Here is a 27,880-nt window from a genome sequence, read left to right as displayed (position 1 = left end):
TCACACCTCAAGGGGTATGGCCTGGGAAGGGGGAGGTCCAGGGGAGAACCTGAGAGTCAGACAGAAAGACTCAGAGGGCCACATTGGCCCTTGGGCTCAGGCTCCCTACCTTTAGATCAGGGGTAGCCAACATGGTAATCTCTGAATGTAGCCAAGCAACAATTCCCAACAGCACTGACTATTGGCCCGGATAGCAAGTTGCTTTTTAAAAATGGGGAAGCCCTTTTGCCCTGTGGGTGAGAGCTTGGCAAGCTATTGCATTGGGCCAGCATACAAATGCTGAAAATAAACAAACAGATAAATAAGGGGTTGTGTCCAACTCATGTCTACACAGAGCAGACGTCTTGAAATTAACGGACATAGTTTAATCATTATGCAAATATGCCATTGGATGAAATCTGAGAACCTGCCCGAGGATCTTACCCGTGTCTCCTTGTTCGTTTTTACAGTGATAAAATACATCCCTTTGAAAAACGCATGTATTGTTGTCACAGCTGGCAAATTCGAACCGTCGTGTTCCTGGACAACTGCTACGATCCTAAACCAAAAGGGGTCGTTGTCGTTGCAGAGGGATGTAACCTCATAAGCTCCTAGGTTGGGAATTTCCCCTGAGGCTCCATCAAAGGAGGTCAGCTGTGCTCCAGGGGTGAGGACGCACTCGCCGTTTTCCCTTATGCAGCCACGCACACCGTTGTGGAGGGCACAAATCTCTCCTTCCTGACAACTGTTTTCTGCACAAACCAGTCTGCCGGATGGGCTACAGGTGCATTTTTTCAAGCAGTCTTCTAAGACAATATTCTCTCCAGCCTGGTTGATTTACAGTTCACAAAGGGAGGGAGGGAGGGAGAGAGAGAAGAGTAGAAAAAGTTAAAATTTAAATGCAAACTTTAATTCTTTTTAATAAGGTAAAAAAGAAATCATTTAGAAACAGACATTCAACATATACAACTGTGTACTTAGAAATACCTCTGCACAACTATAATCTAGTACACCAGTGCTACATAGTTGATAAATCAATAGCAAAATAGGTCACATTTTATACTTTAATATATTCATTCATACTATATTAGTATGACATTTATTCCAAGTTCTCTTTTTATATATATATTGCACCACCGGCTTCCACCTGTGTCATTATTCTTTATAATTTCCATATTTCTTTAACACTATTGTCAGTTTGATAAATGCCACCTTTCCCCATAATCTCCTAGCTAATTCCTTCTTATTCAGTTTATAGCTATCCTTCCAAGCCTTTGAAAATGTTTCTTAATTGTCAGCGAGGTTTATAGCTTCCATGAACATACCCGGCTATATCTAAAGCACAGATAGCCAACATGGTGCCCTCAAGATGTTGTTGGACCCTCCCCCCAAACTCCCATCAGCACCAGCCAGCATGGTCAACAGTCAGAAATGATGGGAATTGCAGTCCAACAATATCTGGAGAGCATCATGTTGCTACTCCTAGACTAAAGGAATAAAAGGAAGGAGGGGGAGACTATGCCAGTACATGTATCAACATATGGGGTTTTGTTTTGTTTTGTTAAACTATTAATTCACAAAAATATAAAATGAGAACAGGATCCTGAATGTAATTCTATGATAGTATAGAAGCAATGGCCTTTCTGTCATCCATGAATTTTGTGTGGGGAAAACAGTAAAATGTGCATGAAGGACATATTTAAATATTTTGTGCCAATACAAATAAACAAAATTGGGGATTAATGTAGTAAGGGCATGGAATAGAATTATGAATTATGAATCACTGCATGTGAAACAGATGAGCCAAAAATAGACTAATATAACCAACCCTGTTACCAACACAAACATCAGCAGCAGTATACCACTTCCAATAAACTTTTCTGGCTTTCAGAGTCCAAAATAGAGTTTTTAAAAAAACCTAACTCCACCTCTACAAATGTTGTTTGCAGGTCTGGACTCAGTCTAAAACCATCCTATTGCTAATTCACTTGTTCCCAAAAGGAAACTCTGTTCATCAGTGGACAAGTGACTTTCATGAGTCGTCATCCAGTAGAGGATGGCAATATGAGAAGGGTATTTTTTTGTGATGGCTCTCTCCTTGTGGAATCTTTTTTTCTCTTGATGATGCATTGCTTCTTCTGGGGTCTATTCATGAAAAACATGAGGCCTTGCAGGCTGACTTACAAGAGGCACAAGAGAATGCGCAAACATCGCTGTTTTCACAGCTGTTGCAGTTACCTTGATGTAGCGTCCGTCATGCACACAGCCACAGTTCCCCATTGCCACACATCTGTCACCGTCAAACAGGTAGCCGCCGTCACACTGGCAGCCTTCGAAGCAATTCTGGGTGCACCGGGGCAGAGTGGATAAGCTGGTGCAGGTGGAATCACAGGTCCTTGTACACAACTTGTAATGGCTATTGGGTGGGCAAGTGACAGCTGAAAATGAGAGTGAAGATCAGTGATTGAAGGAGTCAAAAGCAGTCCAGGCAGGGATGGTGTATTGGATAACAAAATTTAATTATAGAAGGAGTTAGGAAAGCATTTCATCCCTATTCATTTGGATGCGAAGTACGGGGGGAAATTATAATAAAAGTTAATTAAAGGCTTACTCCATGTTTTTAACTGGCATAAACTATTATTATTAATCATGATTCTATTGATTAGGTCCTGGAAGGAGCAGAAGAAGATTAGAAGATGTAACTGCAGGTTCCTGCTGTGCAAACTTACGGCAGAAGTTGTTTGTTCTCCAGGCTCCAACTGTAATTCCTGCAGCTTGACATGCAGCTACGTAGGCCTGGATGCTCCTACAGAGAGTTTCTCTTGCACCATTGGCTGCACACATGTCATACAGACAGTGGTTGAAGTATTCAGCAGGGTCCACCAAGGAGTGACAGTTCCTGAAGGGGCCGGATTGGGCTTGGATCATTCCGCAGGAACTCTCTGGTCGGTACGGCGCTGTCTTGGCTGCATCACAGATGGGGCATTTATCTCCACAGCCATCGGAGCATCTGACACCATCAATGGGAACCTTCCAAGAGGCCCCAAACTCTTCCACATTCTGGGTGCTTTTCCTGGTAGGCAGAATAAAGTCATCAGTCTTGTCCTTATTGAAATTGCCACATAGGCCATTGACAAGTCCCTGATAGTTACTGGGGACAGACACCAGGACATAAGATGAGGTGTCAAAAAGGACTTGGAGACCAAAGTCAGACTGGACAATGATATTGTTGCCTTCCTGGTTGGCCCAGAGTTTCCCATCCTTTGTCTTCATGGGCAGCGTATAAAGCTCTCCATCCACCTGCATTAACCACAGAGAAGGTGACAGTTTTAAATAATAATAATTATAAATGTTTCTTTAATGGTGTTTTGGACTCCATTTCAGGTGGAAATTACTCCCAAAGCAGGTTACAAACAAAAGGTGCCTCTAAATTGCTCCTGTTTTGTGGGAGGAATTCAGGCACATTCCAGAAATGCAGGTTTATGCAATCGAACAGGATTAAAGCACCCTGTCTCCTCAGGGTGACAAATCTACTTAAAAACAACCAAAATTCTAACTTCTCCAAAACTGCATTGCAGTTCTCCAACCCCAAAAGTGGATAAAAATGCATATATTTGGAGATGTACATTAAAATCCACATGTTGATGAAAATGAAAAATAGAAATGCATTATATTAGAGAAAATTGCTTTCTTCAAAAATGTGTCCATCATTTATTTGTTTGTTTATTTGTTTGTTTATAGCTTTTATAAACTGCTTAATGTTTTAGCAAATCTTTAACTGGTAAAAAGGGGGAGAGTTGTTAGGAGAAATTTGCACTTAAAAGCAGGAGGGTTAACGGGGGAAAAAACAATTTCGAATTGCCACAGAAATCTGGAGAGCTGAATTCAGTACTGGAAAAATGTGAAATTGAGAGAAATCAAAATTGTCAGATTCGTCCATTCCCAGTGATGGAGCACAAGGGACAGCGGGAGATGAAATTCTCCCAAGAACTCCTGCAATTGTAGGAATTGTGGGTGAACTATGCTGGCATTTCTACTTCAGAGAGACATACCTTGAGCTTCCAGTTTGTTGCCTTCTCAATGACAGCGGTGTGTCCATGAAAAGAGACTACAATCATCTTAGTCAATGACCTTTCATTTTCCACTGACACGGCAAAGTTTGCCAGCTGAGCATCCTCTCCTTGGACTTTAGCTAAAGTATAAGTGCAGGTTCCTTGGAAGTCATAGGCCCGTCCATCAAAAGTTAGGTAGTGGGAGCCTGCGGACAAACTGCAAGTACCAGACCCTACAGGATGACAGCCTTGGACACCATCCTTCACCCTACATTCCTCATGGGGCCTACAAGAGATTTCCTGGCATTTGACAACTCCATTGTCTGTACATTGGCATCGTTCCTGGCAGGAGGAACCAGGGTAGAACTCCTCTCCCTTCTTGTAGTAGTTGCCCCCGTGCTCACAGCCACAATTCCCAATAGGGACACACTGGTCCCCACTGAAGACGAACCCTGGATTGCAATAGCATCCTTCTTTGCAGGTCATTTCACACCCATCAGGAGCAGAGAGACCAAGGCAAGTAGCAGGGCAGCCATTTCCACAGAGCTCGTAGTGAGAGTTGAGTGGGCAGGCAGGGCCTGGAAGAAAGGACGAAAACAGAAAGTGGTGAATTTCAAGCTAGTATAGAAGTTTTTTCAGAAGACGTCTGGTTCTTTGGTCACCTGGAGTAGAATGGGTCTGGTGTGCTCTGTTATAAAGTATGTCTATGGAGTGTCATCTGCTGGTTAGAGCAGATGTTAGCAAAGGTTGCCGTCAGATTAAATTGTATTTCCATATACCATAAGCCCGCAACATATGGCATGCACATCCTTGGAGCAGAACATTGTAAGGGAAGAGGATTAGCTCACTGGTAAACAGCACGTTTTTCATACAAAAGGTCCCAGGCTTAATCCCTGGCATCTCCAAGTATGACTGGGATAATGTCCATAACTGAGAGTCTGGAGAGCCAATGTCAATGTCAGTGTCAATTTCAATGTCAACAGTAGATGATCTGAACAGGTCTCAAGTTACTGCTTATGTTCCTCTGCTAAAATAGCTTCAAGAGGCAATACTTACTGCAGAAAGACTCTGATCTCCATTCTTCAAGCTCAATGTCCAGATCCTGACAGGCTGCCATGTAAAAGCCGATGGCATTGCACAGAATGTTGTGCAGGCCATGATACTGGCAGACATCAAAGATGCAATCATTGAAGTAGGGCGTTGGGTCGATGATCTCATGGCAGTGCCTGAAAGGCCCATCCCTCTTGATGAGGATCCCACAGTATTGGTTGCTCTTATAAGCTTGTTTCTGTGCCTCTCCACATGGTGGGCAATCAGTGGTGCAACCCTGTGAACAACCTGGGACCTCTGCCACCTTCCAGCTCTCTGCAAAATGGAATATGCTAGGTGCTTGTCTCCCATCCTTCATGGTCAAGTCATCACTGGGGTTCAAGTTGTTGTTGCCACAGAGGCCACAAACAGCATTGGCATATGTACTGGGTACAATGACTTTGACATAGCTGTTCCAGTCAAAGGTTACTGTCAGGTCAAAATCAGTCTTGATGAAGACCTCACTCCCACTGATATAAGCCTTTATCTTGTCTTCGTGGTAGAAAGGCAGGTTCACAAAGACTTCATTAACCTGGAATGTGATGCAGTAGGAATTGTTACCACTACTCTTGCCAAGTGGTTGTGTTCAGTATTAGTTTTAGAGAAAGAGACCCATTGAAATTAATGAACAAGAAGCGTATAACATAAAGACTATAAGGTTTCTCCTGATTCACATGTTCTGGAAAAATAGAGTATAGTATCATCAACAAACAGATGGCAACTTGTCCCCAAACTCCTAATGATTGCTCTCAGTGGCTTTAGATACATATTAAATAGCACTGGAGATAAAATAGTGCCCTGAAGCATCCCATAACATAGTCACTGGAGGGCCAAAAAGCACTGTCCCAATTCAGTCCTGGAGGTAGAATTGGCACCACTGTAACACAGAACCCCCATTTCCCATTCCTTGGAGGCCATGAACTTCTGAGTTGACCCAACAGCAGCTTCCACATGGATATTGAAATCACCTAGGATTATTCTCCTGGGGTCCTCCAACAATATCACAGAAATGACCCTGGCCAGCCTGATCGGTGGTATTGCTGGGCAACAGGGTTGTTGGTAGCCAGTACTATCCCCAATCTGGGAAGACCAACTCACTCATTCCCTACAGACCCTCTCAGATGTTAAGATTGGCAAAGATTGGTAGTTTGTGGGTGGATGGGATCTGGGAGCAGGAATTCTCTGTGGTAGCCCTTAAGCTGTGAAATTCCCTCCCTGCTGAGCTTCATTTGACACATTCATAAGTTCGATTTTGTCATGTGCTGAAAACACACCTCTTACCCATATATATGAAAAAAGGGCCAGTGAAAAATCTAATCATTGTCCTAGGCTCCCATAATAGTTTCTGGATCAGATAAACTCATTGTTCTAGGCAGCTGGGGGCCCTGCCCTCACTGCTCACAAACCATGCTTGTCCCATACTTAGGAACTGGATCTGACAACTCTTGTGACCGTCAACAGCACATATCTAATGCTGAATTTTGCAGCACATTGAGCTTACTTCATCTATACTTTGCATGTCAACAGACCCTGTAGTTCAAGTTACAATGCCCAATGGGGTATAGTGCCATTTGTCACAGATAAACCACCCCCTATGTTTAATGCAGGAACTGCTTCAATGCTTACTTAGAAAACTAGCAAGGTACCCTGCCCAAGAGCCACCCTCTGAAACAGCCCTGTAATGACACAAAGGGGAAAAGCAACCATACATTCACCAATTGTCTATACCTGGATCCTGCGTGGATACTCCTGGCTAAGTATGATTACAACATTGTAGACCTCAAATGTCACCACCTTGGTGTAGGACACCTTTTCATTGCCTCGGTTGTTGTTCTCCACATTGACAGTGAAAGGCCTGAGAGTCGGGTCCTTAGAGCACAGCCCAGCCAGCTGGTAGACACAGGTGCCCATGAAGTCATATTTCTTCCCATCAAAGGTGGTATAGTGAGGGTCCCCGGCTGCTGAGCAAGTAGCGGTGCTTACGGGATGACAACCTCGGACCCCATTGACCACAATGCACTGCTCACTGGCTTTGCAGCCAGCTGGTTTGCACACCGCAATGCCCAGGGTGGGATCACATGTGCAGCGGGAACCACAGGTCTCATCAGCCCAGAATTCTTCTCCGGGTTTGTAGTAGAGCCCATTGTAGGTGCAGCCACAGCTCCCGACAAGCACACACTTGTCGACGCTGAGGACGTAGCCATCATTGCACTGGCAGGTTTCCACACATGGCTGTTTGCAGGCAGAGGGAGCCTTGCGGTCGGCGCAGCTGGCGGGGCAGGCATTGCCACAGAACTCATAGTGGCTATTCTGAGGGCACGGCAAGGCTGTAAGGAGGAGAAGAACAGTGGGAATCTAACAACTGATAGAATGTGCTAAAGCTTAAGTTGGCAAGAGCTGATGCTGCTAATATTGTACATGTCATATACAGTGTGTGTGTGTGTGTGTGTGTGTGTTTAAGAATGAATTCTTAGGTCACAAGATCCAAGTTTGGAGCAAGTATTCTTTGGTGAGAGAACCCCAGCAGAGATTTAAAATTATTATTATTATTATTATTATTATTATTATTATTATTATTATTATTATTATTATTTATACCCTGCCCATCTGGCTGGGCTTCCCCAGCCACTCTGGGCGGCTTCCAAGAAAATATTAAAATACTGTAATACATCAATCATCAAAAAATCACAAAACATGCAGCAACGCCAAATGTGAAAATATAGGCTATAAACACTTTTAAATGTGCTCCTCCAAGTGAGTTCCAACCCCCACCCCTCAAAAGTTTATTTCTCTCTTCCTCCAGCATAGGAGAAAGACCCCACATTTGAGAGTTTACTTGCAAAGCTCAGAGTCATGTGAAAGTTGCACAGGCAGTAAAACTTGGCTTAGTTCCAAAGTAGGGAAGAGTACTCACCACAGCCAGAGGCTGTCCTCCAATCATATATGGTGGCACCCTCTTTCCTACAGGTTTTAGCATAGGCCTCCAACGCCTGGCAAAGGATGTTCTTGGCTCCTCCATTGAGACACACATCATAAATGCAGCTGTCAAAGAAATCATCTGGATTCACTGTGGAATGGCATTCTCTGAAGGGCCCCCCCGAGGTTTTGCTGATCAGCCCACAGTACTCTTCCTTTCCATACAGCGCCCTCTTGCTCTCATCACATGTTGGGCAATTCCCTCGGCAGTAATCCCAGCAAAAGGGGTCCCGGTCCTTGACTTTCCAGCTGCTGGCCCAGCTTATGATGGAGGCAGCCTTGGTGCCATTGAGAAAGACCATGTCGTCTGCAGGGTTTTGGTTGAAGTTTCCACACAGCCCGCATGTGGCCCCATAGTAGCTGCTGGGGAGAGTGATCACTAGGTGCCATTGCCAATCGTACGTTACTTGGAGGCCAAAATCTGTTTGCAGGACAGCATTGGTGCCGCTCTGGTACAGCTTGATCTTGCCATCTTCAAGAGTCAGTGGCAGGCTGGTAATAGCGTCATTTAACTAGAGACAGAATGTCAACACACACATATGAATTATTGTTTTATTTTTCCTTTGTTTCCATGCAGCCATGTGTCTAAGAAACAGGAACAGACAGGTTGATCCTAGCCTTAGGCTGAAATTCTAACCCAAGGGAGTAAGCTTCAATGAATTCTTTAGACAAAGGCTGGGGAATCAGCAGGCATTTTAGCCATGATCACAAACCCAGTGACAGGGAATCTATGGGCCATCCAGGTGTTGTTGAACTACAATCCCCATTAGTGCTAGCCAGCATGGTCAATGATCAAGGATGACAGAAGTTGTAAACCATTCCCAGCCCCTTCCCTAAGCTATTACTGCAGGTGATTCTCAAGGAATTTACACGTTCACCACCTACCTCTGTCCATGGTACTGTTTCACATGAGCAAGCATCACTTTAGATAGGTTAAGTTTTTTAGTGGTCCTTGGGAATATTAGTTGGCAGTGCAGACAAGTCTGTTGGGCTTAGGTGGCCCAAGTGATCACTTATGTTTGGGCAGTGCAGTCACATAGGAGGGTCAAAGTCAACTATAAGGTGTAACCAAGCCAAATCCAATTGCACTAGCAGCTGCTCATACTCTGGTTTCAAACCATGAGCCCAAGAAAGGGACTCAGATTGTGTTTATCTGTACACCATTCGGTTGCCAACTTGCAATATTTACAGAATCTTTTTTAAACGCAAACATCACAAAACAAGCTCCTCATTGGATCCTTATTGGGTAGATCTAGAGCACACATTTGCCATGCCGAAGCATCAAGATCATTAGATCCTGCTATGGTTTCTTGTGACCAGTTTTGAAAATCAATATTATGCCAAACAGGATTGCAGCTTAAGCACATCACAATCCCCCATTCCCTATATTCTGCAAGCCACAAAGGAGAAAGAGATGGGATGTTTGGATAATGAGGGTCTTTTAATCATGCGAAGTGGCATGAAGGTCAATAACCTCCATCATTCAGCATGGTATAGAGGTTCAATAAACTCTTGAGAGTGACCTGCAAGCACTAGTATTTCTTCTCCCTCCTGATATAGCTATTCCTTTCATGCTACTTTAATATCGGGCTCTCAAAGTGGCTATATATTGGAATGAATTCCAGTACATTCATGGAGGTTATTCCATCCCCATGCAATCTAACATACCCGGATTCTTCCAGTTTCCTGTTTGTGGATGGAGATCTTGTACCCATAGACATAGATGTTGGTCAGACGCACATAGGACACAGCCTGGTTGCCCCTGTTGTCATTCTTCTCATCGATAGTGAAAGGCACCAGCGTAGCATCGTTCCCACAGTACTTGGCAATAGTGTAAGAGCAGGTGCCCATGAAATCAAACTTCAAGGTGTCAAAGGTGTGATAGTGTGGGTCCCCCCAGGCCCAGCAGGTTCCTATGAACTGTGGTTTGCATATGGCTTGGCCATTCTCCATCTTGCATGTCTCCTTTTCTCGGCACTTCAGGGCTTTGCATGGATCTAAAATGGAAGGCAGGAAACGTGAGCAAGGGCTAGAAGTCATTCAGTAAAAAACTAAAGGTACAGAGGTGGAGGGAAGTTTTCTCCATTAGCAAAAGGGCATAGGTAGGCAACATGGTGCCCTCTAGAAGTTGTTGGAGTCCAATTTGCATCAGCCTCAGCCTGCATGGTCAAAAGTGATAGGAGCAAGAAGATCTGGAGGGTAACATAATTGAAATACTTTATTGTCACTTGTACAATTTGTGAGATTACACGAGCACCCCCCACTCAGCTCTCTTAGTCTTAATTTCCCTGATTTACTGACGCACACCCACCAAACCTGAAAGTCAGTTGCCCTGTTGTTATCTTTTCATTCAGCAGCCTAACAGCCCACGGATAGAAGCGGTTCTTTACCCTGCTGGTGCGACTAAGCATGCTTCTATATCTTCTGCCTGAGGGCAGGAGATCAAGAAAGTGCCGGCTAGGGTGTGAATCATCTCTGAGAATTTTCCTCACTCTCCTGAGGCAACATTCTTCCGCTATTTCATCCAGCGGATTCACGAGACAGCCCATAATATCTTGTGCTGTATTCACCACCCTCTGCAGGCACTTCCTATCAGATGATGTCAAACCAGCGTACCACACCGTGATGCAATATGAAAGGACACTTTCTATTGTTGACCGGTAGAAGGAGATCATCAAATGTTGATTGACATCGTTCTTCCACAATATTCTGAGGAGATGGAGTCTCTGTTGGGCTTTCTTAACCACCTGGGTTGTATTTATTTTCCAAGTAAGGTCTTCACTGAGATAAACTCCTAGGAATTTAAAGGAAGAGACTCTCTCCACATAGCCCTTCCCGATGTACAGTGGGGCTATCTATGTGATGGGGGAAGCAACACACAACCCTGCCTCATATTTATTAGGCTGGAATGTGCCCTTGATCTCTGATATTGATTCTTGCTTGTTGGAATGGAAGACAGAGAAGTGCAGGTAAGTTTGTGGAAAATCTGCCTGCTGTACAAAGGAAAAATGTACAATTGTAGCTCTGTCTACTTCTGCCTCTGGCACCACCCAGCATGTGGCTCCAGAAGTCTGCCCAGAAGAGAATGCTGCCCTAGAGCTTTAAAAAATGTACCTTGCCCATTATTTATAGACTCACATACTACATTCCTCACAGAAGGTGCTATAATTTCCCAGCATAACTGTGCCAAGACCAGGGGTTAGGCACAATGAGAATTGTAATCCAGCAACATCTGAAGGACCACAGGGTCCCCACCCTTCGCTTGATTGACTCTCTTCTTACCCTTATTAATGCAGCTCATGATTCCATCTTGGACTTTGCAGTTCTCATCGGCAGCGCAGTTGTGGGCCTCACAAATTACTCCCTGGCCTGGGATGCAACGGCAGCTCTCCTGGCACACGTTCAGCAGAACCTTCTCATTGGGCTGTTGGGAGATTTGGGAAACAATAAAACAGAGCAGCAACAATAATCCCTTCAGTGCTTTTCTGAGGTATTGAGCTTGAATGGGAAAGGACTGAGCATTGGAGGAGGAGCGACAGTCCTTTTCACAGAAAGGGCTGTTAAGCAGAAATGGGGAAATGGGTGCATGAATGAATCGCCACCAACTGCCCACCATGGGGTCCCCCCCCCATCTCAGCTCCCAATGCCACAACTCCTCAAATTATCAGTTGAGATAATTTGCCCATTCCACAGCAAGCAGCCAGGTCAAATAATTTGCATGCATTTACAGATGACTTTCAGCTTATGTTGGGTTTATGTTCCTTGAGGTTGCATGTAAAGGCAAAATCACACAAAGTCAAGATGACCCCTGGAATTGCCCCCACTGTCCGAGATCTCGTAGGTTCTTGGATGGCCAGTGATATCTTGTGGGAGCCTCCCAGAGGCCTTGTACGTCTTTCTCAGAGCCTGGTAAACAAAGCAGAACGATCAAAATCTCTTTCTTCGAAGAGTTTTCCTGCCCTGCACCTTGCTTACTGGGTTCTGAGATGGTCACATGAGTGTTCTTGAGGCTCCTGCAAGATCTCACAATAGGCTCCAGTGCCCAGTAAGTCAGATTATCCCACCCCTTTCTATTTATTTTTCAGTGATTTGTGCAATGGAGTAAGTAAAATCACATTAAGTCGACTGCATAGTCAAGCTGTTAGTAGATCTGTCCTATCGTTACACCTAAGTTGCACAATTCTGCCATCTGATGAACCTCCTCCTACCAATAACAGTTCATTTTATTTATTCCATATTTCAAAAGAAAGCCATTAAAACATTTCAAGACCTGAGAAATTCTGGAGATGATCACAACAGCTTGTGATTTGGGGTTCAAAGAATGTGAAACTGGGAAAGCATGCTCTGGGAAAAATGGTTCAGAAGATCAGCTACCTTGTAGTAGCGTCCATTCTTTAAGCACCCACAGTCTTTTGCGGCAACACAGCCAAGGCCGTCAAAGAAGAAGCCATCATTACATTGGCAACCCTCAGCACAGGTCTCCGGACAGGCCGCAGGGTCAGTGATCTTGGTACAGGAGGTGGAGCAGAGGTTGCTGCAAATCTCATAGTGACTGTTGGCTGGGCAGCGCAGAGCTAAATGAGGAAAGAAAGAAAAAGCATCCATGTTAGGTGAAAGGCTCCCTGGTACTATTTGGGATGGCTGGGAAGCTGGCAAGTGAAATGCAGAAAGAGTGGCCAGTACAGGGCAGAAAATGTCTTTGACAGCTGTTGTTTTTGCAAAAGACGAAAACAGAAAGCTGATGCTAGAATGAATTTATGTTCCTTAACCCCACTGTTTTGATCATTTTTTCACTTATCTCATGTATTTTTGCTTCAGCCATTGAAAACTTGCCAATTCAAGACAATGGAGGTGTTTTTTTTATATATTAAAATGCTTAGGTTTCCAAAGGGAGAGGAAGCAATGAGGGTAGTAAAATGCTTCTGAGATCTTGTAAAAGCAATTTGAGCAGTGGGACAAACCCAATCTCCCAGCAATGTGAGATTCCAGGGGTTCCAGGAGTTTACCCAGGGTTTGATTTCCTTGGAATGAGGGTCAGCAGTGACTGTGATGTGTTTATGATATATGGTTTATTTGCACATACAGACGTACCTTGGTTCTCAAACAGAATGTGTTCCAGGAGTCCATTTGACTTCCGGAACTGTTCAAAAACCAAGACACAGCTCCCAATTGGCTGCAGGAATGTCCTGAAGCCAATTAGAAGCTGCGAAAGCCACGGCAGATGTTCGGCTCTGAAAATTGTTTGAAAACCGGAACACTCACTTCCAGTTTTTGATCGTTCAGTAGCCAAAACATATGAGTTCCAAGGCATTCAGCAACCAAGGTACGACTGTACCCTAGCCTATGATGGGGCTCACAGCATTAACATCCCAAAGATTCTTGCTTATCCCATAGCCACAGTCCTGGATTCAAGCGTCTAAGTGTGAGGTCAGTCTCTGCACAGCCTGAGGCAGCTAGAGCCTTACAAATAAACACACACCTCTAGATGTGTGCCAAAGGGACAGGGGGTCAGTTCAGTTTCTGCTCCCATTTCTCTTCTCCCCCTGAATGTTCAGTCCTCAGTACTTACGACAGAAGGAAGGGCTCCTCCAGGGCTTGACAGAGACCCCGGCCTCTTGGCAGACAGAAACGTAGCTCTGGATGCTGTTGCACAAGACCTGGCTGTCCCCATTGCCCAGGCACACATCGTAGATGCAGTTGCTGAAGTACACACCAGGATCCACCTTTCCGTGGCAAGCACTGAAGGGGCCATCAGGCGCAGTGAGGATCCCACAGTAGTTGCGCTGTTTGAAAACATCCTTCTTCCTTTCCTCGCAGACTGGGCAGCTGTTCCCAGAGCATCCATCTGAGCAAGATCTATCTGCCCCAGAGACCCGGACCTTCCAGGAAGCACCAAATTTAGCTATGTCAGAGGTTATTATGCCATTGGGTAGCAGGAACTCATCCTCCTTCTTCCCGTTGTAGTTCCCACAGAGGCCTTGCATCCGGCCCTGGTAAGTGCTTGGGACTGTGACTGTCACATGGTAAACCAGGTCGTAGCTCACAATGAGACCAAAGTCAGTTTCTATCAGGACTTTTGTGCCATGTTGATAGGCTCTGATTCGCCCAGCAGAAAAGGATATAGGGACGGTGTAGATCAAGCCATTCACCTGGAAGAAGAAAACAGAACATTTGCTGGTTGAGTAGGATTGGCCTAAGGCTGGTTGAGTAGGATTGGCCTTATGTTGCAAACTCAGACTCCAAGGATTGGCAGCTAGGGGGCAAACTGCCTCTTAAAAAAAACCTATATTAGGAGACATTTGCAATAAAATGCTAACAAGTTTTCATCAGAATTCTTGGGAGAAATGCCAGCTGATACAGAAATGTGGAGAACTGGACTTAGGACAGGAAATATGAGAGAAAGAAGCTGATGGACTTGTTCATCCTTAATTAAATGAGTGAGCCAAGTGTCAGGGAGAGGCAAACGGCAAAAGAGCTAAGGGGAGAGACCAGCACTTATAGAGAGCCGAAAGAGATAATTAGTAGTCTGTCGTCCAACAGCAAAGAAGAGGCAGGGAGCGGGGAGGCTGAGCCCGGAACTAGTTATTCTTTGAACAGAGGAAATCAGAGGCGGGGTTTCCGCCGACTAGCATGTTGGGCAAGAAAACGTAAAAAAAAACCAGACGAGGCATCTTTGCCGACATAGTCAGACATGCTTTGAAGCTCTGGAAATGTTCTTTTGAACTTTGTAAATAAATCAAAAAGACTGTAACTGGCAGCGAGCCTGGAGTTTTATCTATGCCGGCTTTGGCAGCACACACCTCTCAAACCAAGACAATGTCTTAGTGCGAAAAAAAGATGAATGGCTAAAGATCTAATGATTTGCCTCTCCTTTCTGCATTGACTCACCTTCACTTGACCTTGCTTGCTCTGCAGTAATGTGAGTGTAATGCCATAGACAGTGACCGAGACCATCTTGGTAACAGCTACTTTCTTATTTCCCCAGGGCTCGTTTTCCACGTTGACAGTAAAGGCTCTCAAGACCCAGTTGTTTGTGCTGACCTTAGCCAAGGTATAAGTGCAGGTGCCTTGGAAATCAAAGGCCAGTCCATCAAATGAGAGATAGTGAGGGTCACCTGAAGCAGAGCAGGTGGCGCGGCTGGTGGGGTAGCAGTTCTGGATGCCCTTCTCTACCTTGCACTGTTCCCCTTTCTTGCAGCTGGCGGGCTGGCATTTTACTTGCTTGCTCTGTGCGTCACAGATGCAGCGTCTCGTGCACGTCTTGTCTCCCCAGAACTGCTCACCGGACGAGAAGGACTTCCCCTCAAACACGCACCCACAGGCAGCCTTGGAGATGCATTTCCCAGCATCCAACACAAAGCCCTCATTACATTGGCAAGTCTCTATGCAGGGCATTGAGGAACAGTCTTGGGGCTCAGCTTGGTTGTTGCAGGTTGCAGGGCAAGGAGATCCACAGGCCTCATAATGGCTGTTCTCGGGGCAGGATTTGGCTGTCAAAAGAGACAAGATGATTGTCAACAAGGCACGATTAGAAGACACAGGGAATCTGAGAGTTAAGCTATATTTTGCTAATGTGGGACAAGGGAAAGTGTACTGAACCATGTTTTTATTTTGATTATGTATTTTGTGGTTTTTATATTTTGATTTTATCCTGAGACCTACAGGTATAGGGTGGTATATAAATTTAATTAACAACAACAGCCATGACCAAGATGCCCTTAGCCCAGCCTGCCTCTCAGAGTATTGTGCGAATCAAATGGATGCACCCTAAGCTGCCAGGAAGATGTATTCAGTACAGATGTAACATTAAACTAAGGTTTGCAGAGGGGGCGCTCTTGGTAGTTCTGCTACCCTTGGAAGTTTGGGGTTGTGGTGGCCTGGAGTGGCCATTCTCTGTGGCAGCTGCCAAACTCGGGCATTCCCTTCCCATAGAGGAACATCTGGCATTTTCATTGCACAGTGGCACCTTGGGTTACAGACTTTTCAGGTTATAGATGCCGCTAACCCAGAAATAGTACCTTGGGTTAAGAACTTTCCTTCAGGATAAGAACAGAAATTGCGTGGCGGCGGAGTGGTGGTGGCGGGAGGCCCCATTAGCTAAAGTGGTGCTTCAGGTTAAGAACAGTTTCAGGTTAAGAACGGACCTCATGAACGAATTACCACTGTATAGCTTTCATCATATGCTGGAGACTCCTTTCTTTACCCTGGCCTTTGGCGTGTGTGTGTGTGTGTGTGTGTGTGTGTGTGTGTGTATGAGATCCAGTCTATTCTGGGTCTGGAAACCAAGCCTTATGAGGAATGGTTGAAGGAGCTGGGTATGTTTAGCCTGGAAAAGTGGAGAGTGAAAGAAGGTATCATAGACATCTTCAAATATCTCAAGAGCTGTCACATGGAAGATAGAGCAAGCTTGTTTTCTCCTGCTCCAGAAGATAGGACTCGAACCAATGGCTTCAAATTACAAGAAGGGAGATTCTGACACTCACAGCAACCGATGGGGGTTCTCCAGTCCAAGACAGCAACTTGCTTTTCCCGACAAGCTACTGCATAGTTATTCAGTGCCTCACAAAGAAGCTCCTTCAGGCCATCATTCATGCAGAGGTCATAGACACAGTTTTCTAGAAAAGGGTTGGGGTCAATCACAGCATGACACTTGCTGAATGGGCCATCCTCTCCTTTGCTGAGCCAGCCACAGAATGGTTTGCCTTCATACTTCTTGACCATCTCTGGGGAGCAGCTTTTGCATTCCCCATGGCAGTCATCCCAGCAGAACCTGTCACCATCGTCCACCTTCCAGCTCTTTCCAAACTCAATGGGGTTGGGAGCCAAGGCCCCATCGGGGGTGCTGAAGTCATCAGCGGGGTCTCCATTGTAGTTGCCACAAAGACCGCAAACACTTTCAGAAAAGCTGCTGGAGAGCTTCACCACCAAGTAAAAGTTCCAGTCGTAGGAAACCCTCAGAGAGAAATCTGTCTCAATGAAGACAGAGCTCCCACTCTGGTAGAGACGGAGTTTCCCTTCATTCAGGGAGATGGGCAGGCGGAACCGCTGGTCATTCACCTGCAAGAGAGAAATCAGATTCAACCAACAGCAGAACAAGACAGTGGATTGTATTCAATGTCAGTCAGACTCAGAGTAGACCTGTTGAAATTAATGCACATATGTTGGATCTACTCAGACTAAAACTTCGATACAACCAACTCTTTTTGTTATTTATTCTACTCAGCTAGGTGGACATAAAATGATGATGATTCTAAAAAGACCAAGTACACACATGCAATAATAAAGGTAGATTGATTCAACAGGAATGTGCAGAATTTGCAGAGTCCATACTTCAATGGTGGACCATATGTTTTGCAGCACATGGAGTGTATCTCAGTAGCAGAACACACGCTTTGCAAAAGGTCCCAGGTTAAATTTCTGGTATTTCCAGTAAGGGCTGTGAAAGCTTCCTGCCTGAAATCCTTGAGACCCACAGCCAGTCTGTAAAGACAATATTGAGCTGGAATGGACCAATGGTCTAAGCATAAAGCAGCTTTCTATGTTCTTATCTTCCTGAAGAGTTTTGATAAATCTCACCAAAACTTCTCTTGATTTCTTTTAAAATACCTTTGAAGTTTTTCACAAACAGTAATACCGAAACTCCTTTAAAAAAATATATCTCACTGCCAATCGTATTTAGGGAGAACTCGTTTAAATTAAAAATGGTGAGAAGCCCCAGAAGCCTCAGCTATTTGGGCTGTACTATCGTTCCCAGTGCCCAATGGCAGGCGGATACAGCCAATTGCAAAGTAGGTATGGCATAAAATGAAAACATCTCCTCCTCAAACATTAAATAAGTGGGGCACTGGCTGGTGGGGGGAGGGGCAGAAGGAGGGAGCAGGGGGAGTGACCAGAGATCAGTCCAGGTTAGCAAATGGGGGCAGGGAGACTTTGCCAGATCTTCTGTTCCACATGCCTACATTACAGCATGCAAGCAAGACAAGATGCAAGCAGAGTAGATTCTGATGGACTCTTGGGGAAAAATAGGTTGCTTTTTTTTAAGCCAGAGAGAAATAGAAATATGGTCATCTTTTGTTCTCACCCTCACAAAGCCTTTCTCATTTCTGACCACCTTGATGATGGTGTTATAGACTGTGACTGTCACAGAGCCAACATACGAAACACGAGTATTTCCCCTGTTCTCATTCTTGGCTTCAACACTGAAGGAAGGAAGAGTGGCATCTGAGCCACAAGTCTTGGCAATAGTGTAGGTACAGGTGCCCATGAAGTCAAAATTCTTCCCATCGAAGGTGTGATAATGAGGATCTCCCTGGGCCCAACAGCTGGATTCAGACTCTGGCACACACACTGGACCACCTCCTATGATTTCACACTTCTCCTTCTTCCTGCAGTGGATCGAGCTGCATGGAGATACTGGTTTGTCTGGAACGGAACAATGGTGGTGTCATTGCAAAAGCAAGCATTGATAGTAACTAGTGGAGGATGTGGCAGATAGACAAAACAAGGCAAGAAAAACAAACAGGCTTCTGAATAACCACTTAATCTGGTTGGCACTTGGACATTCCGATTGCTCAGGGAATAAGGAAATCAAGATGGTGGGAGGCTGAATTTCACATACTGACTTGAACCAATCAGACTGTTACTGCAGTCTAGGACTTTGTAGTTCTCATGTCATGTTTCCTTCCCTCTGGAAAATGGGAAACTTGGGTCTCAATAAGATTTTCCAAACTTGGTACAAAAAGTAAAAATTCATCAAATCAGACCATTTTACAGTTCTTTAACCTATATTATGGTAAGTATTCCAGGCAGAATGGAATAGTGAAAACTAGGAGATGATTTTAGAGACTAAAATAGTGGCAGCTAAAGTTCCATTCCCAGGTCCAATGTGATCTACTGTGGTCCTCCAGTTACCACCCATATCACTTTCTTTGACAATCTACAGATGAGCACACAGTAATGTTAAAATACAGCATCCAATGCTGGAAAGCAAAAAGATGAAAATATTGGAAGTGGAAGAAACCACAAACAAGGACTGGGTACTCAATAGGATGTAGCCAACTTTAATTATTTATTCCAAAAACTCATTTGTAGCATAAAAACCTAAAGTATATGCACAGATTCAGATACTTACTGCAAGAGCAAAGGGCCACAGAGCCATAGCCATCAGCATGTACACCTCCAAGGATGAAGAGCCCAAAAGGAGCGCTGGGATGCTCTACAGAGAGGGCACTGGCTTCTTTGCCCAAGCTAAGTTGACTGAAAGAATACTCTGTTCCAGGGATGCGTGTCCACTTGGCATTCGCAATGGCTCTCTTCTCTAGTGTGATCCCATTTGAATCTAAGGTTTTTGCTACAATGACAGCAAAATTATCAAATGCCTTAATCCCATCAACGTGATATGACATGCAATAGCTTTTTAAAGCAGGAACGTTGATGAGGAAAGGGTCGTATTTCTTGCTGTTACCAACAAAGAAGAAAAGGACCTGGATTCCTGCATTGGCAGAGAAGAAATAGGACTGAGATGGCTGCATTTGAAACTGGATGACTTCCCCAGCCACCGCGCGGCGGGAGCTTGGAGTGGCCCCAGACTGGTACTGGATCAAAGTGTCATCTTGGGAAGCGACGACATACACAATGTCAGTCTGAGTTTGGAAGGGCACTGGGGGAACTATGAAGGTGGTGCCCCAGCTGGAAACAGGCAAGAGCTGCTCAGCAACATGGTCGCAATATGAGAACTGCTTGGCACAGCTGTGCCCACTCAAAACAGCCACGGGCGCAACTGATTCAACCTTGCTGCCAGACAAATCAGCTGAGCTTTGCAGCTGGATGGCTTGGAAAGCTTTCAGGTCAACAACAAGCCTGCTCCCTGCAGCATAAACCTTCCCTTGGAATGTCACAGCCCCTTTCAGGTGAATAGTGACTTGAGTGGGAAACTGATAGGCTACAACTGCAAATTCCTTGAAAGTGTTTGCGTCATTCCCCGCTGGGGTTACCACATAATATGATGTGCCCAGCTGCTGAACTGGGTACACAACTGTGGCAGCACTTGTTGAAAGCTTGTCATTGTAAGAAAACACCGATATATCTTTGTCAGCTTGGATCCGCACAGTCTGATCAAAAATGTCGGTCCCCTTCATCTCTGAGGAGGCTGGGACCACAACTGACACAGTCTCCTTCTCATTGACTGAAACCGTTTTCCGAAATGTAGACTTGTTCACTGTGACTGTGATGGTGGTTGCAGGATGATATCCAGTGATAAGCAGATCAAGTTTAGGAGTGCCCTGACTTTCGAATGAGTTCTCCAGGAAGGCTGTGATAAATTCCGTCCCTCGGGAACTTGCTCCACCATACCCTGCAAGGCAAAGGAATGGGTAATTAGCCAAGTGCAAGTATCTCAGTGCTGGGCGTTAATCACTTGATGTGACAACGATTAGAGTTTTTGTATAATGATCTGATTAGTCTATCTTACAGCAGTAAGAAAATTATTACTCAAAGGAACCTATTAATATTCCTATTTGGTTATACCAAGGAAGTGGTCTCTGGGGAACAAATGACTATTCATCTGTTAATACATTATGAACCCTCCCTTAAAAATATCCAGCTTTTCCTATGATTGCCTGCATCCCAGAAGGAAGTTTTGATTGTAGCCTGGAGAGGCCTCTAGTGAGACTCTGTTACCCAGGCTGTCATGTTCCAAGCAGTTAGAGGTTGGTAGCTGTGTTGGTCTGCCGTAGTCGAAACAAAATAAAAAAATTCCTCCCAGTAGCACCGTAGAGACCAACTAAGTTTGTTATTGGTATGAGCTTTCGTGTGCATGCTCCAAGCAAACACAATTGAAAGAGCACCTGGTAAATTTGTTCTCTCTTTGTTCAACTCCTCCTAGAAGTATTGAACCAAGATATGGTCATCTACATGCCACACCTTCCTTTCCCATTCCCTCACAATTACTGATCAGCATTTTGCAGCATGATAACAGAACCACATAATGGACGTGGGTAGCGCTGTGGGTTAAACCACACAGCCTAGGATTTGCCGATCAGAAGGTCGGCGGTTTGAATCCCCACGACGGGGTGAGCTCCTGTTGCTTGGTCCCAGCTCCTGCCAACCTACCAGTTTGAAAGCACGTCAAACTGCAAGTAGATAAATAGGTCCTGCTCCGTTGGGAAGGTAAACGGCGTTTCCGTGTGCTGCTCTGGTTCACCAGAAGCGGCTTAGTCATGCTGGCCACATGACTCGGAAGCTGTACGCCGGCTCCCTCGGCCAATAAAGCGAGATGAGCACCGCAACCCCAGAGTCGGCCACGACTGGACCTAATGGTCAGGGGTCCCTTTACCCTTTACCTTTAACAGAACCACTGTGGAGGAACAGGGGTGTGGGGGAAGCGCACCACCCCCGACAGCACGACCCCGGTGGGGTGACATCACAGCTGCCACCCCCACGCGCTGGGCACCATGCCCCCACGGTGGCACACCATGCCCCTGGGACGTGCATCACACCCCTGGGGTGCATGCCAGCCATGCCCCCACCTGCTCTCAGACACACACACACACACACTGGAGCTTGAAGCTTCGCCACTGAACAGAACAAGAGTGTTGGAGTGCAGATGCAGGAATGCAGGTGGTCCAAGTGAGTGAGTGGGCGGCCTAGGAAGATGGCTGAGTGTGTGCATGGCTGAAGCTGACAGTGGGGAGCCCAAGCAAACAGAGATGGTGGCAGAGCAGTCCAGGCAAAACTGCAGAAGAACAATGAGGACAGACTGAGACAGCTCCCTGTGACTGTCTTGCCCACTTCAGCCTCAGCAGCTTCAGAAGCCAAGGAGGAGGGAAATGGATGTGGGCATGTGTCCCGGGTGAGGCACTGAGGAACAGGCAGGGCTGGGCAGGCAGCTCACCAGCAACCGTCCTGCTCTCCCACTGCTGTCCATGACTTCCCTCGTTCTCACCCTCTGCAGTTAAGTGTGAAATGGCCCTGGCAGTTGGGTGGAATGTCTAATGGGAAGGGACATAGTTCAGGTGAGCTCTGAGTGGAAGAAGGCACTGTGTTTAGGCAAGCTGTAAGGGGCATTAGCAAGGTCACTGAGAGTGCAGAGTTAGAAAGGTGGTGGAGTTGTAAAAGCAGGAGGAGAAGGGCTTCATAAGGTGTATAGGGAGGAGGAATGGGAATGGCTGGGTGTAAAGGAAGGGGAGTTTGACCAGGTGTTAAGGAATGGAATTGGTGAGGGGGTGGGGGATCTGTTAGGGTGAATGAGCAACAGTACTGCCCCTACCCCCACCGTAGCTATATCGGCAAATTTGACTTATGTACTATATGAACAGGTCATGTATTATTATTTTTTCAAAAAAGGAAAATAATAAATAAAACTTTGAATTAATGAATCAAAGGTATTTCTCAGCTACCCCATAACAAAAGTTCTCTAGGTACCTTACCAAATAAAAATACGATGATTAAATAAACAACAACAACATAAGGTGCAACACAGCAAATAGGGTATGTAAGCAATAGGGTTAAATACAAACATGCCATCAAAACTTTTCAAGCCCCAAAGTCATTAAAAGCCAGGTGGAATTTTAGTGCTGCTGGCTCTGGAAAGAATACAAGGCAGGGGCCAGGCAGGACTCTCTGGGGAAGGTGCTACCGTAGACTGGGGTGTAGTCACTGAGAACAGCAACTGAATCTATGCATAAAGGCTTCAGTGTTTGAGGTCTAAACAGTGTGGAGAGAATGGAGAGAAAGAATAACGGCTCCTTTGTTCATATATTAAGATTTTAGGTTGTTAGCAGAGTGTTAGCTGAGCTGATAAAAATAGACAGGCTTGCCTTTTGTAAGTTGCATTTTGTAAATCTTTGACTTTAGACATACAGAATCAGTGCCCTCCAGATGTGGTTGGACTCCAGATCCCACCATCGCTGACCATTATCTTTGATGGCTGGGGATGATGGGAGATGGAGTCCGACAACATCGGCCATAGGTTCCCCACTATGGTAGGGACTGGGCATGTGTTAACTCAGCCAACAATACATTGGGCTGGGTGCCAGATAGCCATAGACACAAAAAGGAAAGTTTCTGCCAGGCTGTGAGCAAGTGCCTGTTCTGTCAGCATCTGCATTTGCCCCACAGTGACAAATGTGCAAATAGTGTCTCCCTTGTAGGGCCAACCTGCAGGTTACCGATTAGCACCAAACTCACCGAATAGGAGCGCCAGCCAGATCCAAGGCAGCAGCAATCTCGTTGCCATGGCTAAAAAAAAAACAGCAGAAGAAAGTACTTCAAGTAATCTGCAGATTCAAGGTAAATTCCCATCCTCCGATCTGATCATTTGTCTCTTGAACATCTACAACATGCCTTCTAGAGTCTGCATGGCAACAAATATGAATCCTGGCTCCCACAGCCCCTTTTACCTGGCTCAGCAAATTGTAACCATCTTTCTCCATTTCTTTCAAACTATGGTTGCATGAGAAGTCTGAGAAGTTTTGCATTTGTCTCACAACTTTTCCCTGAGAAAACCCATTGTTTAATGCTAAATTGGAACATATGTCAATCTGCAAAATACCAGATTGCTGTTGGCTCTGATTCAGTGCTAAACCGCAGGTTTTCCCTCAGGGAAAGTGGATGGGTGGCTGAGCCTACAGATGATGATCAGAAATGACTTATTAAGGAGGTGCTTTGCGTAGAGTAAGTGTGATCAGTAAACTCTACGCAAAGCACCTCCTTAATAAGTTTACAGAATGGCTAGAGAATGAAGATATCCTGGCAATAGAACAAGCGGGCTTCAGACCCATGACAGATCACTGCCTAACACTACAACATCTCATCGACAAATACAAATCAGGAGGGCAGGCCTCACTATACGCTGCCTTCGTTGACCTAAAAGCGGCTTTTGTTGACCTAAAAGCGGCTTTTGATACAGTCTCCAGAACCAGACTCTGGGATAGACTACAGGGTACTAATATAGATAGAAGGCTCCTGCTCTTAATTCAGGCACTGCACGCAAACACGGCCCTTAGAGTCAGGTGCAGCCGCCTAGGACACCTAACGAACCCAATTAAAACCTTCAAAGGAGTCAGGCAAGGGTGCCTACTGGCCCCTCTACTATTTAATTTCTGTCTAAATAACTTAGTATCTGCACTCAATGACTCAGAACTCCACCCACCGAAGCTTGCAAATCGGCATATTTCGGTCCTGCTATATGCCGATGATGTGGTAATTCTATCTAGAACCCCCATTGGACTCAAAAGAGGACTAAGAAAGCTCGCAGCATACTGTGAATCTGAATGTCTCAAAATCAACTATCAAAAGACCAAGATACTCGCTTTTGGGGAAAAACCAAAGCTTAGAAGCTGGGAACTCCAAGGCCATAAATTAGAACAAGTCACAAACTATAAGTATCTAGGAATGGTGGTACAGGCCTCAGGAACCAACAAACTACACATAAACTCCATCGGGAGTTCAGCAGAAAAAACCGCAAATTGTATTCTTAAATTCTTCAGAGCACAAGGGGGCTTCTTTGTCCCCACAGCTCTAAAAGTATACAAGGCCAAAACTTTGGCACAACTCCTGTATGGTTCCTTTTTGGGTCCGCCTTCCTCTGCTTTCTACCCCCTTGAGAGAGTTCAATCTAGACTTCTTAGAGCTCTCCTCCAAGTCCCCAGATGTGTCTCAAACGCATGGGTGAGATTGGAAACAGGGATGATGAGAGTGGAGGCTAGCATTTGCTTAACATCAATATACAAATGCCTGACATTGAATCTGCTCCCCCGAGGGATAGCCCCACTGATCTTCTGCGACCAATTCCAGTCAGGCTGGCAGACTGCAGTTCTGAACACCCTCCAGCAAAAGCCACGGTCAGGCAAAGAATATTAGATACCGAGAGACAACAGGACTGCACAAGGTGCCCCAGCTATAAAATTGGAGAAATCAAGAGATACATAGCCGCATCAGCAGCATATCTCTCCTTTCTCGTATCTAGAAATGCAAGAAGGGCCTTTACACTTGCCAGAAGCGCGGCTCTTCCCTCGCCGGTCCTGGATGGAGCCTTTAGAAAAGTCCCCTATGCCCAGAGACTTTGCACCTGTCCATTGGGAGAGATAGGAAGCCCAGAACACTTATTCTTTAAATGTCCCTTTTACAAAGAGGCACGCAGTAAGTTCATTGATCCCCTACTGGTGAGGCTTGCCGACCTCCCGCAAAAGCAAAAATTTGACCTTTTGCTGTTAGGCAAAGACCAGAAGAAGACCTGGATGATCGCCAGATTCTGTGTGCAAATCTGTAGACGCAGACCATCGCCCAATTCAAAATAGTCCAGCATGAAAATCCCCAAACCCGGTTCCATGGGTGACTCTGAGTCAACTCCCTGGGATAGTTTATTGTTGCACAGTGTGTCTAAATTCACTGTTGTACATTGTTTTAATTGTCTGTTTTACTGAATGCTTTTATTTGTTTTTAGTTTTTATCTGTTTTAATTATCAGTTTTGTTTATTATCCACTTAATATTCTATTCTCTGACTGCTGGTCTATGACTGTAATAAACTGATTGATTGATTGACTGAAATCGTGTGTTTTTTGTTGTTGTTTTTAAAAAGAATAGATAAAGTCTTGTTGGCATAAAAGGATATTCAAGACACATCTGAAAACTAACACCAAGGATCCCAGACAAATGTCTGCTGCAAGAGAATTCCACAGCATGGGAATAAATGCCCAACTTTTAATTGAAGCCAGTCGGGCTTCTGGTACATGGGGGGCAACTAACAGTACTTGACAGACCAGCATGATCCCGATATTAATAAGGAACAGAAATGTTCTGTTACAGATCTTTAACTCGTCATCTGCAAATTCTAACAATTCTGTTTCTAGATCCTGATTTTTTTTCCATTTGGTGCATATATCCCTACTAGAATTATTTTTTTCTCCTTCAACTTTAATTTTACCATTAATTTTCTCCCTTTCTCATCCTTTTGAATTAGTTGTGGTTCAAGTGCAGGTTTTAGGTACAAAACAATTCCACGTTTTTTGGAAACATCTGATGCAATGAAATGGCTCCCTAACCTCTCATTACTCAAAATTTTCTCATGTTTTCTTGCAACATGGGTCTCCTGTAAATAAATTATATCCAAATTCCGTTTTAAAACTTCATGCCACACCCTGTTCCTTTTTATATTGTTGTTAAGGCCGTTAACATTCCAGGTTAATAATTTAAGATTTGCCATTATCTGATTCATTTTAGAAAGATTTGCTTTTTTGCCCTGCTCTTTCAGTCTTTTCCAATTCATCTCTTTGCATTTCATAAGGGGTTCTCTCCGAGCTTTGAAACTCTGGGTCTTTACCCTGTTTTTCCAATAATTCCTGTACATGACTCTCTGAGACTAATCTAAATCTCTTTCTCCTGTAAGTAAAGGAAACTCCCTACTCATCATTTGCCAACCTGGTGTCCTCCAGGTGTTCTGGACTACAGCTTCCCCCAGCTGTGCTTACAGTCCAGAACATCTGAAAGGCATCCACAGGCTGTATAGTTGGACTGCTTATATTCCAAATGGCTTTTCTGCAGACCATAAGAAGCTGCCTTATACTGAGTCACACCATTGGTTCGTCTTGCTCAGTATTGTCTTCACCGACCAACAGCAGCTCTCCAGGGTTTCAGGAAGGAGTCTCCCCCAACCCTACCTGAAGATGCTGGCGATTGAACCTGTGGCCTTCTACTTGCAAGGTAAAATGCTCCATCACTGAGCTACGGCCCTCACCAAGGAGATCCCGGCATGCAGGTTACTTACCTGTCCACATATCAAAGCATCACCAAGTCAACAAAAACAGGCAATGGCCATGCTTACTTTCTGACGGCATCTGGTTAGTTCAGCACTCAAAGTAGCTGGGCTTATATAGCAGCTTACTCTTTAGTAGCCCAGCCAATGCTTTAAGGGGGCAGGGAAAAGGGCAATATCACTTTCTAAGCAGGAAATACTGATAACACGGTCACATAATCATCAGACCTAGTATGTGAATATGCAAAATCTATATTCTATAGCCCTCATTGTGATTATAACCAGGAAATTTGGAGGAAATTTGGCCATTTGTCTGATCCAGCTGGTTCTTATCTTCAGCAGGCTCTTATCTAAGTTATGCTGTCTGGTCAATATTTGGTTTCTCCTAGAACTTAATATTCAAATTGCCACACAAAACTTAGTAGCTTACATAGCTAGGACATGCAAAATAGGTTTTATTGTTTGGCAATTTCTGAAAGGTCAAAAATGATTGGTAGCAATATTAGATTCCCTTTGAGAGTCCAAATTTGCAGTATAAGTGTGACCCTGAGCTCAGAGTTAGAGACAATCATAATCCTAAGGGCTATACTTGTAGTGGTGTTTCAGTGTATTTGAAACTAGGTGAAATAGTTGCAGGAACAGACAGGGAGGGTAGCAGGCTTTTAATCTCTGATTAATCTGCTCTTACTGTATTTAGTGTTTGGTGTGAATCACTCCGAATATTATTTATTTGTATGTATAGCCAAAGTCATTACAAAAGATAAAATACATAATAATAAAAACAGGATGAAATACATTACACAGGTAAAATAATGATTAAAACCAGATGATCTATCAGATAAGAGTTTGCTTCTCTGAAGAATTTATCTTATCATCCCCACCAGGGCTCGCTCGCTCTTTCTTTCTTTCTTTCTTTCTTTCTTTCTTTCTTTCTTTCTTAAGATTTTATATTATTTATTGAATTTTGAAGATACAAAAAATAGAAAAGAAGAAATACATAGACAAACAAAAAATAAACTGCTATTTACACAA

General features: G+C 44.7%; 1 protein-coding gene across 1 annotated transcript; it reads right to left on the bottom strand.

Moving 5' to 3' along the window:
- LOC128419247 (IgGFc-binding protein-like) lies at positions 1-26,870 on the bottom strand. The gene is made up of 17 exons (XM_053399690.1): positions 26,861-26,870; positions 25,084-25,164; positions 19,228-20,448; positions 18,178-18,518; positions 16,580-17,153; positions 14,985-15,586; positions 13,666-14,245; positions 12,471-12,670; positions 11,379-11,520; positions 9,765-10,093; positions 8,035-8,608; positions 6,849-7,447; positions 5,088-5,652; positions 4,032-4,609; positions 2,709-3,279; positions 2,218-2,417; positions 1-21 (listed from the first exon to the last, which is right to left on the bottom strand). Exons 1-17 carry the CDS (start codon positions 26,868-26,870, stop codon positions 1-3), a joined length of 7,188 nt encoding a protein of 2,395 aa, XP_053255665.1.
- Between the last annotated feature and the right edge of the window lie 1,010 nt (positions 26,871-27,880).

Source organism: Podarcis raffonei, chromosome 8, assembly GCF_027172205.1.
Source record: "Podarcis raffonei isolate rPodRaf1 chromosome 8, rPodRaf1.pri, whole genome shotgun sequence".
NCBI classification, from domain to species: domain Eukaryota; kingdom Metazoa; phylum Chordata; class Lepidosauria; order Squamata; family Lacertidae; genus Podarcis; species Podarcis raffonei.
This window is presented reverse-complemented; position numbering and strand designations above follow the sequence as displayed.

Excerpts from the sequence above, each read along its gene's own strand:
- LOC128419247 (XM_053399690.1), bottom strand. Across the intron at positions 3,280-4,031 it reads CAACAAACTGGAAGCTCAAG|GTGGATGGAGAGCTTTATAC; the intron begins GTATGTCTCTCT and ends TGGTTAATGCAG. Across the intron at positions 22-2,217 it reads ATGACGGACGCTACATCAAG|GCCATACCCCTTGAGGTGTG; the intron begins GTAACTGCAACA and ends CCCCCTTCCCAG.